Below are 21,466 nucleotides of genomic sequence, written 5' to 3' on the forward strand. Positions count from 1 at the left end.
GGAAGGGTAGGGGAAAGGGAATAAGGGAAAATAAAAAATATGAGAAAATGAAAAAATAGAAATAAAGTGTTTGTAAATGGGGAGGGGAAGAGGGGGTGAAAGGAGGGCAGGGACAAGGGGAAAAAATGAGAACCAAGACCTCTCATGTAAAGGTACAAGATCCCAATAATGAATGTAACTGTACTGTATACCTAAAATGTACCAATAAACTCAATTAAAAAAAAAAAAAAAAAGCTATTTTGTCCTAGTTGGAGGTACCCTGCTACCTTAGTATACCACTATTCCTTTTCTAGGTTTAGAGGTTTTTTTTCTGTGGGGGGTACTGGGGATTGAACTCAGGTCCTTGTGCTTTGAGGTTTAGAGGTTTAAGTGTATGTAACGTCAGCTCTGACCAGTCTCTAAGACTGTTTAGAATTAGAACAGGAAGACAGGAGAAGGGTTAGAGGAATCATACAACAACCAGAAAGTGGTGGGGACTGGGGAAACACCACACTTTTAGGAATAAAATAAGTAAATGACTAAGGGGAACATTTTATTCATAGAACCCTTTCTGAGGTAGGTTTAGCTTCTCGGTGACAGGCTGCAACTCAGGGCAGCTTTCTTGATGTTTACTGCACAGGGGGGATGAAGGAAACTGTCTCCTGGGATTCCCTATGAACACAAACTTTGTTCCACTGAACAGAGGCAGCAGAAAGTTAGACGACAGGCATTTCCTAACAATAAAGGCAATAGAACTGTAGCAGGCTCACAAATCAGACTGCTGAAATAGATATTTCTCCACCTTGCAGACCTAGGAGGCAGCTGTGTTCTTCTTTTAAATGTCCAGCTCTCTCATACATGCGACTTTTTAGCACTTTCACTCCAGAAGGGACACTGCCGAGGTACAAATGGAGTCTGGAAGCCCGAGTTTACTCCTTGTTCTAGTGTTACTATGCTTTAAATGAAGAGCTAATGATCACTGCTAGTTACCCTACTTTATAGTGGAAGACATGCTGACTCCCCCAAGGAACTTGCGCCTGTAGAACTGTTCTTTCTTTCCCCCAAACCAAACAAATAATCCTAAGGAACCATTCACAGCACGCCCGTAATTCTTGGGAGCTACTCCTACGTGCTTTCCTAAATGGACAGGGTATGAGAAAGGGGACAAATGCTACTCAGGCTTAGATTTGAATTCAACATACTTCTTTGAGATTCAATGTGGCCAACTAAGTTTACTTCTATGTATCTTTTTTTATTTTGTTTTCTGAGACAAGGACTCACTATGTGCTCCACGCTGGCCTTGACTTCAGAGCAATCTCCTTTTCTCAGCCTCCTGGATGCTGGGATTATGGGTATTTACTGCTGTTGTAAGGCCTGTACCCTGCATGTATATCAGTAGATATTTCCATACATATGAATACATTTATACTTTGCTTATCTGAAAAGGACTTAAAGGGGCTTATAAGAAACAAGAAAAGAAGAAAATGGGAAGAGAAAACAAACTAAAAGTGAGTAAAAAGAAGAAAGAAAAAGGAAAAATATGTTAAGGAAGGTAGGATGGAGCCAGTAGTAAGCCTAGTACAAAACTGCCTTAAATACTTTTTAGAAGCAGGCCATATCTTTGGTTCTAAGCCTTCTAAGGGGTAACATAAAGAGGGAAAATAATAAATTACAAAATATAGTAACCAGGGCCAGGGATTTAGCTCAGGGGTGACACACACACACACACACACACACACACACACACACCCATAATTTAAAAGAAAAAGCTACTTAGGAAAATTACAATTATTGTTTTTTCCTTTTATTTATTTATTTTTTTGAGATCTTGCTATGTATTTCAGGTTCTCCTTAAACTCACAACAATCCTCCTGCCTCAGTCTTCCAAATGCTGGGATTAAAGCCATGTACCCCCAAGCCCAGCTTGAAAAAAAAGTATAATTATTCTTAACATAAGACCAAAGAATATTTTCCTAAGCACTTCATCTAGAGAGGACACTCGATATAACAAATCACATCTATGAAGTAAACACTGAGATACACTTCACTGTGTGCCCTACACAAAGCACTGCTGTTATCATAAGAGATCAGGGTGCCCTGTCACCTACCTGCCCAGTCTCTGTTTTCTCACTACACCACTTCCCCAGATCTATGAGGCATTTATCCTGGAGGGCAGGGTCCAGCTTCACATCCATGGCTCGCTGGTGCAGGATCCTTTGGACTTCAGCTCGGCACTCCCGAGACAGCTGCACAGGAAAAATGGCAAAAGGCTTTAAAGGCAAAAAGCAAATACAGTAAGACTCTAGCAGAGCAAACCTGTTGTCAGGGAACTAACAAATAACCCTGTAGTTTACAGTGGAATCTGTTCATGAACTCAATCCTCTCCACAATTCTGGTCACAAACCGAACTAGACAAGAACTGCATTAAATTTCCTCAGGAGGTCAACACCGAACCTCACCACTGAAGTGATTTCGGTTCTCGTCCAATCAGGTTTGAGACCAGAATCATGGGAAGAATTAAGTTTGTGAACCAAGATACCAATGTAATTTCAGAAACTTTTTATCTTGATCTCTTCTGGAATAAGAATTAAATGTTTCAGGAAACGTTTAAAGTCCCTATCTCTTGGAGTGCAATTCTATATTTGTCATTTTCTAATATACTATAAAAAATGACACACTTTTCTGAGAATATTCTGAGAAAAATGAACTGGATCCATTCAGATTAGGTTATAGTTTCTGTTTAACAAAATTAATTTGCAACTCTGTGCATACGGAGAGCTTGGATCCAATTCAGGTGAGAACACATACTTGGTTCAGAAGCATGAGTTCAAACTGACCAATAAAGTGAGCAACTGCAGGAGCCCCAGTCACTAGGTCAGGACCAGATTATTCTAGACGAGTATGAGGGGGACAGGGGAAAACTGGCACTGCAGAAGGCTGTCACTGCAGACCGAGTTTCTCTTCCTGAACAGTCAGTACACCTTGGGCAGGGGTTGGACCTGACTCCTTAATGAGCGTAAGGTTTCCTTTAGAGTCATGGGAGATTCTGAAACTAGACAGAGGTAGTGATTGAACTGTTAAGGTAACAAACTTATGTCTCTATAAAATAGATAATTTTGTCATGAGAATGTCATCTAAATTTTTTAACACCTACCTCTCTCACCCTGGGACTTTGCACATTCCCAGCTGCATTCCCAGCCCCATTTACTGACACAGGGTCTCACAAAGTTGCCCCAACTGCACTTGAACTTGTGATTTTCTTTCCTCAGTCACCCACTGGGCTGGGATTACAGGTGTATGCCACCACATAGGGCCTGCAGTTTTTCTTGAAGCTATTGCAAGCAGGACTGGTGGCACATTGCTACAATGCCAGCCCTCTGGGTGGCTAAGGTAGGAGAATTGCAAGTTCAAGCCTAGCCTGGACAACTTAGTGAGACACTGCCTCAAAATAAAAAAGTAAGGGGCCAGGGATTTAGCTCAGTGGTGCTGTGCCTGCCTCACAAGCGCAAGGTCCTGTTTGATCACCGGTACTGGGAAAAATAAAAAAATAAGTAAAAAAAGACAAGGGCTGTTGCTCAGTCCAAAGGCCCTGGGTTCCATCCCTAGAACCACACATACACATCAAAAAAATAAATAAAAGATTCCATCCTTTTCTTTTTTGTACCAGAGATTGAACCCAGGACCTTGCATTTGCAAAGCATGTGTGGTATCACTGAGCTAATCCCCAGCTCCATCCCTTTCTTCGTTCATAAGAGAAGGAATGTCATACTGTTATGACCAGCCAGATGCCAGATACAGGAGCCCCTGGGGTTAATGACAGGTTCACTATATGAAAAAAATGTAACAAAGTCCCATATTTCTTACATAGTATAAAAACTGGTTAGGCTTGCAGCAATTGAAGTAGAGCATTTTTCTACCTGAGTCTCCTCTTTCTGGATCCTTGCCAGTCATCCCTTTGCACTAAGCCTAGAAGGGGGGTTGTAAAAACACTCATGAAGTAATACTCTGGATTCTTTCTGCAACAAATGCAGGGCTCCCTTGGTAATAGGCAGGCAGTCCTCACTTAGAGAGCGAGGACAAACAGTAAGGCAGGTTGATACCACAAGGCAGTTCATGCTGCCCGAGAGTTAAGCACAAATCAACACTGCGTCCAAAGGTAGCAAGTAGGACAGACAAATGCTGAGAGACTGGCACATGGAAGTCTGCTCCGACTAGTGTATCACCAGAGCCACCGTGTTCACATAGGCATTGGGTCCAGCCCTCCAGGACAGAAGGCTAAAGAACCATTTGGATCCTAGCTAAAAGCTTCTAATGGATCTGTACAGCTAAATAAAGTTAAGACAGAAAAATTTAATTGCCCACTGGGATTCAGATCTTAGTAACTGAAAGAAAAAACCTTGAAATGTTCCTATGCTCACCTTTTAAAACACAATCAGAGGGGCAGAAGCTGGGAAACAACTGCAGGTGCAATCTCTTCCCCACCAAATATACTAAAGAAATCTGCCAGGATGACAGAAACCAGAGCACTATGGAGCAATCGATTGAAAAACAAATGAAAGAAGCCAGCTTGGCCGGCGCAGGCATACCCTTCGTCCCTGTTCCTCCGTGCGATAGGCGTGTCTGTACAGACAGGAGAACACGGCGCCCGGGGGCATGAGCTCACTGGTCTCGTTCCAACCGTGGGTGTGGCACAGCCGGGAAGCATCTCCCTGGCATTTGCGGTACAACACTGGGTCCAGCCTATAAGGTGGAAAGAGAACTGGTACTTCCTATGCTTTTCCCTCTCACATGTGCTATGGGCTGGGCAGATGCGTGCTTGTGTAAATTGCTGGTAATCACCACCAGCAATGTGGAGACAGCAAGAGTATATTCCCCAACGTTGTTCTCACTGGACACACTGGCCAATTTGTAGAAGTCTGTTAACTTTCACACGTAAGATTTACATTCTACCTTCACAGTATCTTGACCACATAAATTACCCACCTTACCTAATACTACGTGAAGATGGTATTCACATGCCTGGGCTGAAAGAGAAAGAGCAGAGTTCACCACTTTTTACTAACTACTCTTTCTTCTCTCTTTTTTTTCCCTTTTGGTAGGGGGATCAAACTCTGGACCATGCATTTGTGAGGCAGGTGATAGAACCACTGAGCTGAATCACTGGCCCTCTTTTCTTTTTTTTAATGTGGGGTCCTGTATGTATTTAGGGCTGGCCTTGAACTCCTGGCAATCCTGCCTCAGCCTCCCAAACACCACCACACCTACCTACTAAGTACTTTTTCCTAAGTATGAATGTAGTTCAAGTTTATATATATTAGATTCAACAAAATCAGGAAATAGCAAGATAAATGGAGTCTTCTACTCAAGTTTTTCTTTAGTAAAACCACTCCTCTTAACTCCTGCAAGGTCAGGCAGTGAGTTTATAGTTTACCTGAATGAGTTTATCAAGTCATAAAATGGGACATTAATTTTGAATCTAGAGATGGTGGAGGGTGATGAACCTTCTTTTCTTTGAATTAGACTATGGGATGCTTAATGCTGTCCACAATATATTATCAACTGTCAGAAAGAGTTATTTAATGGGAAGAAAAGGGCTCATATTCAGTAAGTAGATTAAGAGTATGAGGACCTTACCTTCTTTTTGGTGGTACTGGGGTTCAAACCCAGGATGTTCTACCACTGATCTACATCCCTAGCCTTTTCTTTTTCTTCTTTTTTTTTCTCTCTCTCGTAGTGGGGATTAAACTCAGGACCCTGCTGCACTTGCGAGGCAGCAGGCGGAGCCACTGAGCTAAATCCCTGGCCCTGCTTTTTAATTTTTCAGACAGGTTCTTACTAAATTCCCCAGACAGGACTCAATCTTATGATTCTCCTGCCTCGGTTCCCTAAGTGAATTTATAGATATGTGCCACCTTGACCAGCATATGAAGCACTTTCTGTTCATGGGGGAAGGAATTAACAAGTGGAATCACAGTTTGGATTAAGGTGGCACACTCAGTGAACTCTTGGTTATTTCAGTTTACATGGCTGGAATGAGCATAAGGAAGTTACTGCCCAGCTTTCTGTAGTCCTTTCCAGGGCTAATTTGAAGGAAAAGATGCTAAAAACATGTCAAATCTTCAGGTAACCTTGTTCTACTGAAATATGTGGGCAAAAACAGATTAATCACTAGCAAAGGTTAATGACCACAGTAGAGTGATTTAAACAATCCGACCCAGTACTGAAAGCTCTAGAGGCAGAGGGAAAATAAGACACAGGAAGAAGAGGGAAATGCAGCCAAAAAACTACTGATTTTGACTGTAACAGAGACCATCCTAGTTCATCCCCATCTGCCTTTCTTCCCTTTCTTTCTTCAGTACATGGGCCCTCCCAAAGGAGCTCTGAGCTACACCCCTAGCCCTTCTAGAATTTTGAGTCAGGCATTGCTATATTGCCCAGGCTGGCCTCAAACTTTTAATCCTTTTGCTTCAGCTTTCTGAGAAGCTGGAATTACTGGAATGCACCATCACACCCAGCTCTCCCTTTTCTTGGTAACAGGATGAGAAGGGAATTCAAGAATCAAGTTGTCATTTATTAACACGAACCTCTCAAGATAGAATAAATTCAATAGTCTTGAATAGTTAAAGAAATAAAAGCAAATTCCCATTCCCAGTGTAAATCTATAATAAAGATAAAAATGCATTATCATCTTCTTAGACTCATATCTGAAGATGTTTCTGTTGCCCCCAAAGGTGCCAGAGTTCTTCCTAGATAGATGTTTGTGGCATCAGAAACATTTTGACCCTGACTTCCGAAGTAGTGGGGAAAGGGATGCTTGGTATAGACCTGCAGTGGGCGGACTCTGCTGAGACACTGGTGTCACTGCTCTGGATGTAGGAGGATGGGCTTTCAGGAGGTGTGCGTTAGCTATTCTGGAACCTGAAAATAATTTCCTATCCATTGTTACACAATATATAGGTTGGGGTAGGGAGCACAGCTCAGTGGCAGGGCAGTGCTTAGCATGCATGAGGCCTGTATTCAACTGCTGTCACCAAGACACCCTTCACTCCCTCACAAAGGTGACACATACTACGCAGGAGAACAGGCTGGGCAGTGCCTTATACTGGCTTCAAAATACTTACTTCCAGTCCCGGGAGATGAAATACTGCAACTCCAGGAGACGATGCTCACAATCTTCCACCATCTTCTCGGTGTATAAATGTTCCATCAGGCATGAGAGGATCCTAACCACAAGAGAAGTAGAATTACACCAAGAAAGTGTTCTGTCAATGGTTCAGAACTCTCCCTTCCATATAGTATTTCCTGTGGTTGGTAGAAAAAGCCTTTTAGCTCTTTTCCTAGTGCACTCAGGTTTATTTTTCTGAGAATCACTTAAATTAACTGAACTTGACAGTGACTATGTCTTTTATCAACTCTGGAACCACTCAACACTTTGAACTCAGCACACAAAAGATCTGTGCACAGCTACTTTATTTTTAACAATTTATCACAGAAATTTTCCAACACCCACAAACCTAAGAATGATGTATTGGCTACATGCCCTCCTCATAGCTTTATATATCTGTGCCCAAGTTTCCTTTATCTATAAGACCCTTGCCAGTATTCTAAAGCAAATCTCAGAACTCACATTTCTTTAGTAAACCCTAAAGAACATTTCTCTGAAATATGAGACCATAATACTGCTTCCACACAACTAAGAAATAAAAATCCTTAATATCATGTAATATACTGTTTTTAAATTTCCCAATTACTTCATGCATTTTTACATGTTTGCTCAAATCAAGACGCAGCAAAGGGCTACACATTATATTTACTTGAAAAGTATCTTAAGTCTGTTAAAAATCTGCAGAAGTTCTTTGCTTTCCTTTCCACACTTTTTGGTCAATGCAGTTATTTTTGTTTGTTTGTTTGTTTGTTTTGAGACAGAGTCTCACTATGTAGTTGAGACTGACCTGGAACTCATTATGTAGCCCAGGCTGGTCTCGAACTCACAGTGATCCTCCTGCCTCAGCCTCGAGTGCTGGGATTACAGGCGTGCACCACCACGCCTGGCAATGCAGTTATTTTTATATTGGTGAATATGCTTAGTCTTAAGTGTGTTCTCTTCTCCATGCACAGAAAAGGCTTTAGGGAACAGTGCTTCTTTTGGTACTGGGAAGCAAACTGAGGACCTTGCGCTTGCCAGGCAAGCACAAGTGCCATTGAGCTACAGCCCCAGCCATAAGAATAGCACTTTAAATTCCCTACCATAGGGGAACAGCAGGAGCTCTCATAAAACGGAATGATGATCAACCTGGGCTACAATTCACTTACTGCTGGGTATGGCCAGCAATATGAGGATTTTTGTAGAATGGGAAACCTGTTCTTACTTGCAACCTAGTTTTAAAAACTGTTTTTACATCATACAGAATAAAACTAACAAGAGAATCAAATACTTATCATAGCATTTTTCAGCTTTCCTAGATCTTGGGTGTAGGTCCAGTATTCATTTTGTCCATGACCACACCCTCCAGATATCAGTTTGTTTTCTACTTCCATTATAATGCACAACTTTCTAATGATTATAGTGTAGTCAATATATACAGTGGACTAATATGGAAAGTACAGAGTGCCCATGTGTGTGTCACTTCATCCTGAGTTTCCATCTATATTAGAGGAAGTTATGTGCTCAGTCACTGTCAACAAACATCACAGTGCTGGGTCTAGGTGTCTCTTTACAACATGAAGGAGACACGGACAAATCAGAATTTTGAATTTCAATATAGTTTTAGCACGAGTTGGTGTTATCTTCCTGCTCAAAAAAATGCCACTCACAATGTTATAAATAAGCCACCCAAAAGCCATTTTGGGAAGGTTTCCCATGCTGCCAAGTAAAACACAACATGGGTGAATACCACAAGGAAGATAACCTACATTGGGTCTCCCGAGCGTATGTGTTTGCAGGCTGTCTGTATTACAGATTCACAAGCTTCATTCAAAGCACGGTCAATGCGGTAATCTGCACCTGGGTCCGTCTCCTGAATCAGTGTTTGAAGCTGGATTTTAAAAATTAAAAAGAAGAAAAGTCATGCACCAGAGCAGCAATGCCATCACGTTCTCAGTCTGGCATGTCACGGTATTGTCTAACAAGATATGCAGTAGTCACTGGCCAAGCTCAAGAAGTCTTGCTAAATTCATTCTGACTGGTTTGTCCACCTTGCTGCACGTTTCCGGTTAAGTCATTGTGGAGACTGCTTATCTACAATTCTGAACCATGCTCACACGTCTGTAAACAACAGATCTTTACCATACAACATGTGGGCCCTTCTCCTTCCTCTTATCTGCATACTTGTTTTTTTGTTTGTTTGTTTGTTTTTTGAGACAGGGTCTCACTATGTAGTTGAGACTGACCTGGAACTCACTATGTAGTCCAGGCTGGTCTCGAACTCACAGTGATCCTCCTGCCTCAGCCTCCTGAGTGCTGGGATTACAGGTGTGTGCCACCACGCCCAGCTAAAATGTTTTTTTGTTTTTGTTTTTGTTGGTTGTCTTGTGTGTTTTTGTTTTGTTTTGTTTTGGTGCTGGGCATCAAACTCGGAAACTTGTATTTGCAAGGCAGGCAGCAGAATCCCAGAGTCTCTTTTTTTGAAGAGAAAGGATTTGAGATTTGAGGCACAAAGGACAATGTTTTAAATTAAAAGTCAGAAAATCCAAGCTCTATTCATGATTCTGGCTTTGCCTGGTATTATCTTTAGGAACAGACAAGTTGATTAACCTCAAAATTTCAGTTTCTAAACTATAGATTACAAGAAACAACACTACATACAAAAAGACTGGGTAAACGGCAAAACATCTTACAGGCAAAAGATCATTATTACTATAGATAGGTGGCAGATGGTGTTTTGGGGTGAAATCCTAAATGAGAGAAAAAAAAGTTGAAAACTACAGTCCTTATTGGTTTGAGTTCCTTTTATCCAAGCTAAAGAATGGGTCCTTTTGGTATCACTGGCTTGTCCTCTCCAGGAACCGTCTCTGCTCTGCACGCCTCTAACCTGCCATCCTCACAGGGCTCACGTAAAGGGTGTAGCCTTGTACACTATCTGTCATGGACTGCACATCAAAGGAACAACTCGATTCTACTAGCTATCCCAAAAGACTCAACAAAAGAGAGGACAGAAAAGATTTCCAATATTGCGGGATGGAAGTTCTCTATACTGATTCTTAGTGGCAACTTAAAGAAACTACAATATGCTGTGGTTAGCTGGTAGAAGACTATGTTGTGAGAAAATGATAGTCAATGGTACTTATGACATTCGCTGACAAAGACCAAAATAGTTACATCTTTCCAGAGGACAGTTAAGAGGCAAAACAGAAGCCTGGACATCTTTGCAAGGACTGTGTCAGTTACATGCCCATGGCTGTTAGGCAATGGTGAGAATGCATGCTAAATGCTCTGGACTGCAGCTCATGTTAATAGGAGAAAATACAGCTGAGGAGGCTAAGGGCTCAAGGGATCACTGCCACTCTGGGACTCAGCAACGAGACTGTGGGAAATACACACAAGGAAGGTGAACTGCTACAGCATTGTGCCTCTATCCTAGCCCCTCAAATACCCAAGAAGTACTGAGGGAAAGCTTTGGGGAAACGATTAGGCCATGAAATGACTGGATCAAACTCATTTGGCTATAACTGAAGAGAACTTAATAGTTTACGACTGTGATGAATTTGGAAGAGTACGTACGCATTAAAATAATTATCCTTATGTTTCAGTTTACTATTTGTTGAGAGATCACTAAATTAAAGATAACTAAATCAATCCAAACAGCAAACAGGGAAAATTAATGTCAATTATAAACAGGTAATGAAGTCTGCTGTATCAAAGAAGAAAATAAGAAAGAAACCTACTTAAAATAAATCATTTCAAAACATTCCTCAATTTGATTGAGGATGGATAATACAGCAGACAGCAACTGAGATTTTTCTTCCTTTGGAGAAATGCCTTCTGTTTTTGTGTCAAAGCTAAAACCATGGGCCCATAAGAAACCGACTCCTTCCCATTGGCTGGTCTTAATGCAGGCAAAACCATACAGGTGACTATTTGAGGCTCTTCTCCAGGTTTGGAAAACACTTCTTCTGGGCTCAAAGGGTGACATGGGTGGTACTTATTTATCTTTCAGGTTGACTCACTCCTTCCAAAAAGCTAAATTTTAAAAAGCCCTGGGAGTGAACTAGATGCCTAAAAATAAAGTCAAACTAGTTTGTTTGCTTGCTTATTTATTTATATATATTTTTTACTACAAGTATAGGCTGACTAAAAAGACAGGTTTATTTCTGACCTTGCTCCACATTATTTCTGTGCTGAATCAGGGAGGAAAGTCAAACGCAGCAATACGCTGGCTACCGACTCGGTCTTGGTCTGGAGCCCAGGCACATTTGCTGGCATAGAAGTTTGCTAGCGTGCCCCAGCCAGGCTGCTCAGGAGGAGTGACATTGTGACAAACTCAAACCACAGCAGGTTTCAGAAGCCTTCCTTCCAGCTGGGCTGGATATTTTAGATGGGGCTACATTTCTCCCATCATGGTGTTGTGTGTGTAAAATTACATACACCACTGTCTACTCTTGTCAGGGAAAGAGAAGCTAAGAAGACATTTTACTCCATATCTGAAGTCTATGGAAATTTGTGTTTCAGATTATGAAACTCTGATTTTACATGTATGCAGAACAAAATTCAATACTCAAAAAAAAATCTTTTTTGGTACCAGAGATGGAACTTGGGACCTTGCACTTGTGAGGCAGGCAGCAAAAGCACTAAGCCCCCTCAATTTTTAATAAAAACGCCAACAACAAACAAAAAAACTGTGATTTTCTAAAATTTTACTTGAGGAAAGTCTCAACCTTCTACTTTAGGATATAAAGGCACAAACTATATTTTGTGCTTCCTAAAGGGAAGTTCATTGTAAAGGGTATTACTGTTGTATCTGGTATTTTAAGCTGTTTAAAGACTCTTATCCAGGAAAAAGCAACAAACAGGGATAATGATAATGAAATATATGCATTATATCCATAATATTTTGTTAGCTTTATATTATAACACTGCCCTGTAGTTATTCACTGCTTAGGAATGCTGGATCAAAAATAACTTCTAGGGCTGGGGATTTAGCTCACTGATGCTCCCACCAGCCTCATAAGCGCAAGGTCCCGAGTTCAATCCTCAGTACCAAAACAAAAACAAAAAATAACTTCTAAAGCTATCTGGGACCCTTCCATTCATAGATGCCCTGGCCTAATAAGAAAAACTGTGAAAATGATGGCCTTCTCTGGCCGGGTGTGGTGACATACACTTGAGATCCCAGCACTCGGGAGGCTGAGGCAAGAGGATCACTATGAGTCTGAGGCCAGCCTGGGCTAGGGAATTAAATACCAGTTTGAAATACATAGCGAGGCTCTGTCTCAAAAAAAGAAAGAAAAAAGTGACAGATGCTCGAGATAGCAGCAGAACATTCTCCTTACCGCCTGCTGGCAGTTCATCCCAAGGTTCACCTTCTCCCCTCGAACAACTTTCATCAGACAGTGCAGGGTTCTCCCTTTCCGGTGTAACCCAGAACAGTGGTGTTCGATCTCTCCCCGACAGCTCAGGATGATCTCGGGGCTCAAAGAGAAGTCTTCCATCAGCATGCGGCGGTAATCCAGCATCTCCCCCTGGCACTCACTGCTCACTTGTCGCCCTAAGGCAGGGTGGAAGTCACACCATTAGGAGGGTGGGCATGAGGGTAAAAGTAGACATTTCTGTCTGGAATGTTAATATTATTTTCAGCTGAAAAGCTTAGATCTTGGCAAAAACTTCTGCAGCATAAACTGGGCTTAAAACTCCAGACTGAGGTTTATCTTGCCAATGTTTGCATTATATAGACTTTATAGTCCTAAACTAATAATGCCAATGCTTTTACTGGAAGTCTTTTTTTTTTGCTGTTGGAGACTAAACCCAGTGTCTTGTACATGCTAAGACATGCTGAGATACTGAGCTACATCCTCAGTCCAGAAATTTTATCAGTAAGAAAACTACTGATGTTAAAAATGAAAGAATAATCCCTATTGGCTTACTTGCACTTAAAGCCTGTGGAAAAGACTACATTTCAAATATTCATTTTATGTCCCAGTCTCCTTAAGCTATAAATGCTAACCAGAAAAACTTAAGAGACTAAAAACAAATAAGCAAAAATATAAAAAATGGTCACGCAGCCAGTTAGTTTAGTGATATAGCCATACAGTGGACCTTCAAGTATGACAGGCCTGACATACAAACAACTTGGATTAAAATGGAATTTTAGTTTCAACTTACAAAGTCATGACTTACAACCCAAATGCCGGCTACTTGTGCTTCCTGATGGTCTCAGATACAGATTTAACCCTTAAAGAGTTCTGGAAGGAACATGACAACATCCTTCTCTGTGTGGGGTTAACTGAAAATTCCTGGCCAATGTCTCTCTAATGTCACTGAGATCTGCCTGTGTATAGGAAGGAGACTTTGAAGGCTGTGTGGAGGAGCCTGAGCCTTCAACTGACCAAATTGAGTTATAACCAACACCTGGGAATGAGTTGAGTTCATAAAGGTCCACTGTAATTTGAAGCCAAGTCTCTGACTCAAAGCTGATGTGCTAAAAACATGTTATCTTAACTCTTAAAAATGCTACACAATATGAATTTTAAAATTTAAAAATAATGAGCCAGGGATTTAGCTCAGTGATTCCGATGCCTGCCTTGTGAGCCCAAGCTTGATTCCCAGTACCAAAAAAATAAAATAAATAAAATAAAAAATAAAGACTACTAGGGCCGGGATTTAGCCCAATGGCACTGCCCCTGCCTCACAAGCAAAAGGTCCTCTGTTTGATCTCCCATACAAAAACAAAAATCAAAAAACTTAGAAGAATACATATAGGAGAAATTGACATTTAAAGGTAGGAGAAGCTTTAGAGTGGGAATCCAAAAAGGAATGCAATGAACAAAAAGAAATGAAGCCTCGCCTCTGTGCACAGCTGACTCCAAGCACATGAGAAGGTAGGAGAGTCTGGCTTCCCGGGACCGAGGAAGGTTCTCCACATTGCACCGGTATTTCTTCAAGTCACTCTTGCAGGATTTGGCCAGTGAATAGCTGACTTTATAATCCTGGGCAATCAGCTTCTGCCGAGTTGTCAGTGCTTCCCGACACTGAGGAAACAGTATGGCAAGACAGATGTAGACCGCTCATATGTGCACTTCTGAGACAAGCACATCTCGACAACTGCAGTTGCTACCAAAATGCCTATCTGTAAATTCAGTTAAAATTCAGCACAAGTGTGCTAAAGTCGAGTCAGAAGAGGCAGGAGAACATGGATGGGGAACCCTGAACCTCTACAGTGAACTGCTCATTGATGCTACGATCTTTCTCTCTTGAAGTATATCCCAGAATCAAAGTGACAACTGGTATGGACAACTGGTAAAACATTCCATTTTATACTTTCATCAGACAAATACACTTTGGTTCTCTACTTAAATCCAAGCATCTGAACTCTGAAAAAAGTATATGCTTTCTCCATCATTTATATCTTGGCATATTCAGCCACTGCATCTACAGATTAAAAATATTTAGGGGAAAAATTGTGTTTGTATTTAAACAGACTTTTTTCTTATCATTATTCCCTAAACAGTACAGCACAACAACTATTTAAACAACACTTACATTGTATTAGGTATTGAAAGTAATCTAGAGATCATTTAAAGTATATGCGACATTCAATGTACATAGGTTATGTGCAAATACTGTGTCATTTTACAAAAGGAACTTGAGCATTCTTGGATTTTGGTATCTATGAAGAGTCCTGGAATCAAGTCCTTGTAGATACTATGAGACAACTGTAAAGAGATTTGTGAAAGCTTTCAAGAAATTAATAAAGTATTAGTTTATTTCAAAGAAATACCTTTTCACTCATGGATTCCTCAAATTTATGGTTAAAGAGGCATTTGTACACTCTGCCTTCACCAGCTTGTGTCTGTAAGATGAAACACACATATTATTATTACTATTTGCTAACTAGTTGTGCTGTGTGAACTCCACAATCCCATATGGAACTTTCCATTAAACACACTTAGAGAAGCAAGAGAAATGTCAGAGTCTCCTTTCTTACAACTCTATGCTAGAGTCAAAAAAACTGTTATCAGTGGTTCTGATACTCAACACTGTTAATTCCAAATAGTAGGCAGAGAGGAAGTGTACACGAGTCACTCTCAATTCCGTGGTATGAGGATGGAGATTAATTCCATTTGAAGTGTTATTAAGTTGTCTATGGGGCTGGAAGTATACACTGGTAGAACACTTGTCTAGCACACATAAGGCCCTGGGTTCTATCCTGAGCACTGAAAGAGTAGGGAAAGGGTAGGGAAGAGGGAGGGAGAGGTGGCGTGAGGGAAAGAGAGGGAGGGAGGAAGTTGTCTAATGGGTCATTAGGTAATAACAAAGGTTTTGGTTTTAAAAATTAAAACCTGCTGTTTTCTTCATCTTAGCCAAAACCATGTATAAGTTTTAGCCACAGAATAATTCAGAACAGGATTCCCTGGTAAAATAAGATTCCTAAAGATAAAATAGACTTCTAAGAACTGAAACTGAGAAGTGAGATAAAGTAGAAAAAATGTGTGGAGAGTGAAGAAGCCAACTGTTAGCTGCATGTTAAATCTTCAAGGCTGAGCATCCGATACTATTTTTTGTCATCTTGGGACCAATTCCACCTTCCATTTTAGTGGCTTTCCCACAGTAAAGATTTGTGATGGTTTATGTTATTTTAGAATAGAATATTAAAGATGTTTAAAAAGAAAAGAGAGAAAAGAAGAACAGCTTCTGAGCTGACTCACATTTTCACAAAACCGCTCACGATCATCTCGGCAAGCGAAATATAAATGTCGGTCTAGATGAAAGTCATCTGAGGACAGCTCAGCCACCCGGAGAATGGCTTTCTTACAGAGTTCAGAGACCTGAATCTTGGGTTCTTTTTCTTCTGCCTCCTTCACCAGGCCTTTCTCCAAGCAGGACACCACCTCACCTTGTGAATGTGCATCCTAGAAGAGCAAGATCACTAATATTTTATAACTTTCACCATATGGGTTTCAAATAAACATCATTTTGTCAGGAAAAAACCCCAATCTATTGTTAATATATTGATGTTCAAGAATCAAACACAAGTGGAAGTTAAAATAAAATGGCCTCAATGATCTCTGTTAGAATACATATGCCATGTGCTACAAATGACATAAAGATACTGGAAATTTTAAATATAGGTTAGCACCAGAAGAACTTGAATTTTTAAAGCTTAAGTATCAAAAATTCTTAAGCAATGGGCATCAGCTTAGTGCTCTGATCATAGGTCATGTCAGTACTAAAGTAACTCTGCACAAACCTCTATACATTCAACTCTAAGAGCTAGGCATTTCCTAAAAATAGTGCTTTCAGAAAAACCTGATTGGGGGATGTGGCTCAGTGGTACAGCACATGCTAAACATGTGCTAAGTCCTAGGTTCAATCCCCAGTACCAAACTATACTTAAAAAATAAAAATCCTAGAACATATCAAAATATCCACTGAGAAAAGATATAAATACTCATCTCCTTTTTCTACTCTATACTGTCCTCAAACTCTCCAATACATACTAGCTAGAATGTTAATATTTTAATGTACTGGATTGATCTGAATGTGATTTCATAAGAGTATCACCGCCTATACAAACTGTTTCTAAAAGTTCCCCCCACCCCCGGTACTGAGGATTGAACTCACGACCTTGCGCTTGCAAGGCAGGTGCGGTGCCACTGAGCTAAATCCCTGGCCTAAAAGTTCTTCTAAAACCATTTCTATCATCCCCTACCAACCACAAACATTCATTCATCTCTACCAGAAGAAAGTTCCCCTAAACTGTTTCAAGTGACCTAAACTTCTACTCTCATAAGATATGTTACAACAATATAAAAGGCATAAAACTATTACACAAAAACCAAAGCAAGTGAAAATAGTGTTACTAATTATTTATATAAAATGTTGCTGTAAAATGTCTATTAAACTATTAGTATATAATAAAGATTCCTAAAGTCAGGTAGGAAAACATCTACTTCAGGCAAAATTTCAGTAAACATATGTTCTATCTTATTGTAACGTAACTGGTTCTACAACACATTGATTTCCGGGTGCTTTCATGAAAATGTTCACATTCTGTCCTAACCGACCTCGGAAGAAGGGACCAAGAGGTGGTAGCTGCTGTGCAGATGTATAAGCAGGCGCTCAGGTGTTATGCAACTTGTCCAAGCTGCAGAACGTAAAGTAGCTAACAGTCTACCATTTATTTTTCTGGTCTTGGGTTTAATTTGAGTGAGTCGGGTCTATGAAATGCCTAAAATTTATATAGGGTTGTGTATATTTTTCTGAGGAGGGTTCAGAGTTTTGAGTTTTCAAAAGGCTTGCTGACCCCAAAGTGATAAAGAGGCACGGTGCACTAGCAGATTCTCAGGCCTTCCTACTCTAGCCAGACCTTGACTTTTGTCTTTGGGTGTAGCAGATAATCCAGTGATTAGCAAATGGGTGGGCGGGGGATTTAGCTCAGTGGTTCCGCCACCTGCCTTGCAAGCACAAGGTCCCTGATTCCCCAGTGCCAAAAAAAAAAAAAAGAAAGAAAGAATTGTCTGACCAGAGGTGCTCTGGGAAAGCAATTCTGAACAGATAAATAAAACTCTGAGGGATAAGCAACAACAAAATAAAGACACTGAGAAAAGCAGACACCCCAGAAATCTGGAGTAAGACTAAACTTTTTTCTTCCTAATTTATGAGTACCACTTAAGGCCTACACATTTTTGTTTCCCAAACAAATCAAAGATCTGGACAGGAACATAACAATCATTTATCAGTTATAGTACCCTAGTGATTATTATAAACATTATATTATAAAACAACACCCTAGTTCAAATTTTAGTAGGTCATAAAAACTTAAGATTGCCACTAGGTGTTAAATTTCTTCTTCTAATTTTAAAAAATTTAATCTTGATCATATACAATAATGTATAAAACGTCTGTAGAACCACTCTTTTGCCAGTAAGAATCAAAGACTTGCATTTTTTATCATAAGATCTGACAGACTGTGGATCATACAGAAAATCACCTATTAAAGCATCAAAAAAGGTTAAAGATAATACCATGATAGATAACTCTTGATTGAAGTTCAACCTTCAAGCCTGGCATTTTATAAAAGGTAAGAAAGTGATTTCTAAGTAATGAGTCTGCTAGCTAAGTGTTCCTCTGTACATTTAGGGCTATAATTGCTTTAAATATGTCATTAGAAAAATTAAATATTTAGGAATTATGTTTCTTACTGGTTTCCTTTGCTTCTTACTAGATTTTGAGGATTTCATTTTAATTACAGAAATTGTAACACTTCACATTGGCATTAGGTCACAACATCACTTCCATTAAATCTTTTCACTGTGTATTTCAGATAGATAATTTTCTCAAATAAAGATATTTCAGGAGTTACCCAGAGTCTCTGAGCCATCTAAGTAACTGAAATGTATATAAACAGCTGACAATAAAGACTGCATGGCTAATTATCAAAGGTGAATGAAAACAAAAACAAGTGAGGTGAACTGCATACTTATACATTATCTATGGGAAAATAAAATTACTTAGAACAGTTTGGTTACTAATATGCTGACTTGACATATGAATAAATAGATGACCCTGTAAATGGACTTAATGGGGGACCGAGGGAGTTTTGCCAGGGACTGAACCCAAGACCTTGTATATGCGAGGCAAGCACTTTTACCACTGAGCTACATCCCCAGCCCAAATAAATGTGTATTAATGTTTAAAAGTGTCTATTTGAAAATTATTGCCAGTGTCTTGATCAGGTTTTAGAAGTCTGAAATAATTTTTCTTTCTCATATTTCTTATCCTTAAGAAACTAAAACATGGCCTGGGAATTTAGCTCAGTGGTTCCTGCACCTGCCTTGCAAATGTAAGGGCCTGAGTTGGATTCCTGGTACCAAAAAAACAAAACAAAACCTAAAACAATAGGACTGGATATTTAGCTCAGTGGTGCTGCAGCCAGCCTCACAAACACAATCCCCAGTACCCTCCCCCGAAAAAACCCCAAAAACAAAACACAGAGAAAGATAACCCTAATTCAAAAGAGTAGGCAAGAACCCAGTTTTAACCTCTGCTTTAAACCGTTTTACTTTGATGATTCTGGTGTCTCAGCTTACTTTGAGAGAAAGAGAATGTTTGAATTATTCAAAGTAATTGGTTAAAAACAAGAAATAAAATAATTACTAAAAATATAAAAGTAAAAAAATAATGTAAAAGTAGTAGTACTATGGCACAAGTCCACAATTAGTTCCTTTTGAGGCCATACCCTACTTTCTCATAGGCTGATGTAAATCATTTACACTTTTACTTTTGGAAATTTTGGGAAACCGCCCTTTTATTGTTTCCTTTGTTTTGTTTTTTAAAACAGGGTCTCACTGTGTAATTCAATCATCCACTGCAAGCTGACCTTGAACACATGATTCTCCCTGCTCAGCCTCCCAAGAGCTGGGACTACAGTTGTGTGCTACCATACCAGCTTACTGCCCTTTTAGTCTAACAATTTTTTTTTTTTTTTAGAAAAATTCCACAGAATTTTCTAATACATTTTCTTTGTTCTAAAATTTAATACATTGGAAAAAATTACTATAGCTCTGAAATCATGACATTTATGTGTTCATACAGACACTGCACAAACAGATCAGCCACAAACCTCTCCTCTCATTTCTGGAGGAGGTCAGTTTTCACATTTCAGTGACAGCAAATTTGGGACTGATGAGCCTATCTCTTCTCTTCAGCAGCCAGATTATTTTTGTATATAGGTAACTGACTCTGGAGATACAAGCTAGTTAGAAAAGGCAAGGGAGAGTTGAAAACCTGTATCCCTCACATTAAATATGGCTGTAGACCCAGAAGGGACTGCATAGGAAGGAAGATGCTTTCTCTGTGAGGTAGGAGCACAAGCCCTTGATGCCAAGGTGGTGAGCTAGTAAAAACGGAAAGCTCACCTAACTGGCAGACATAGCAGAAGACGGAAATGACCAAGAGGCGGACTAAAGATTCACACAGACATTTTCTGTTATTTTATCAAAAGCGAAAAAACTTTGTGCACACCTATAATCTCAGCACTTGGGAGGCTTAGGATTTAAGGTCAGCCTGGGCTACACAGTAAGACCCTGTCTCAAAAACAAAAGCAAAACCAAACCAAAGCAAAGCAAAACACCCTGAATAAACAATTTTATGTTGGCCTTTGGCTCCAGCAGGACTACTTTCTGTTGCTAATTCAACCCACTGCAGACCTAGAACTCATACATGCAGTTGAAAACATGTTTTACATTAACAATTTGAGAGCTGATGTGAAGGCAAGAACTACTATAAAGAGGCCGGGGATTTAGACCAGTGGCACCATGCATGCCTGGCAAGAGCAAGGTCCCAAGTTCAATTTCCGTTATCAAAAAAGACCTAAAAGGATTACTATAAAGAAAAAGGGACTGTACTCTAACTTGTGACCAAGGATCACAAATGTGAAAAAATGTCATTGCTGATTCCTCAGAAGTATGGCTAGAACACTATGTGAAGATTTTCAGAGGAGAGGTTTGGAATTGGATATAATCTTTATCTCCCCACATAAAGTCAAAGAAGCTTCCTGAATCATCAGGCAGACTTAAGGCTTTTGTGTCATTTCTAAAGTCTTCTGGGAAGGAAAAAAATCTGTCCTTATTAAAACTGACCTTTCTTTAGTTGTCTGAAAGCTTTATGTCAAGCTTAAAGAGCTTTCAAGATGACTCAGTTACCTGGACAGGGCCCTGTGCTGACAGAAAAGATAGAGCACCAGGGCTTGGTGACAACCAGACAAAACACAACACTAAAACACTGCTCAGTTACCAATCCTAACACCACGCTCCCTTTGAAAAGACACTTACAAACCACAAACAGAGAGAGGGCAAAGAGACAAATGGGCTAGCTGTGACACTGCACACCTGTAATCACAACACTCAGAAGGTTGAGGCAGGAGTCAGAAGTTTGGGCCCAGCCTCAGGGACTTAAGTGAGACCCTGTCTCACAAAATGAAGGAGCTGGGAGATGTAGAGACAGAAATAAAGAGAGAGACAGAGAGAAATAAAGATACAGACAGAGGGAAGGGGAGGGGAGGATAGGGAGAGGAGAGGGGGGCGGTTTTATTTTCCATCCTATGCCCTAAACAACAGACTAATGAGCAGCAGCAACTAAGAGCTGATGCCAGAAGTCTCAGACCACCTCCCCCTCTCCCACTGGCATTCATTACTTTTCAAAAGTTTCTTTTTTTGCTGAGAAACAAATTCAGAGTAAACCTGGCCAATCCTCCATTGGGATCTTCTGCTTGCCAGGCTAATAATTTCAAACAGAAGACATCTAGAACTGAGGAAGAAGAAGAAACTAGCC

At 40.1% G+C, this 21,466-nt stretch overlaps 1 protein-coding gene across 3 annotated transcripts in view; it reads right to left on the minus strand.

Moving 5' to 3' along the window:
- Positions 1-21,466, minus strand: part of Glg1 (golgi glycoprotein 1) — a 141,538-nt gene that overhangs the window by 24,585 nt on the left and 95,487 nt on the right. For all 3 annotated transcript variants that reach the window (XM_010644404.2, XM_010644405.2, XM_019210698.1), the window contains exons 5-12: positions 15,841-16,044; positions 14,913-14,984; positions 13,980-14,163; positions 12,469-12,683; positions 8,893-9,014; positions 7,101-7,202; positions 4,566-4,719; positions 2,088-2,225 (exon numbers count right to left, since the gene is read on the minus strand). In XM_010644404.2, the coding sequence (XP_010642706.1) occupies positions 2,088-2,225; positions 4,566-4,719; positions 7,101-7,202; positions 8,893-9,014; positions 12,469-12,683; positions 13,980-14,163; positions 14,913-14,984; positions 15,841-16,044 (1,191 nt within the window). The remainder of the gene's footprint in view (positions 1-2,087; positions 2,226-4,565; positions 4,720-7,100; positions 7,203-8,892; positions 9,015-12,468; positions 12,684-13,979; positions 14,164-14,912; positions 14,985-15,840; positions 16,045-21,466) is intronic.

The sequence above is a fragment of the Fukomys damarensis genome, unplaced genomic scaffold, assembly GCF_012274545.1.
Source record: "Fukomys damarensis isolate Sample0158 unplaced genomic scaffold, DMR_v1.0_HiC HiC_scaffold_32, whole genome shotgun sequence".
Taxonomy (NCBI): domain Eukaryota; kingdom Metazoa; phylum Chordata; class Mammalia; order Rodentia; family Bathyergidae; genus Fukomys; species Fukomys damarensis.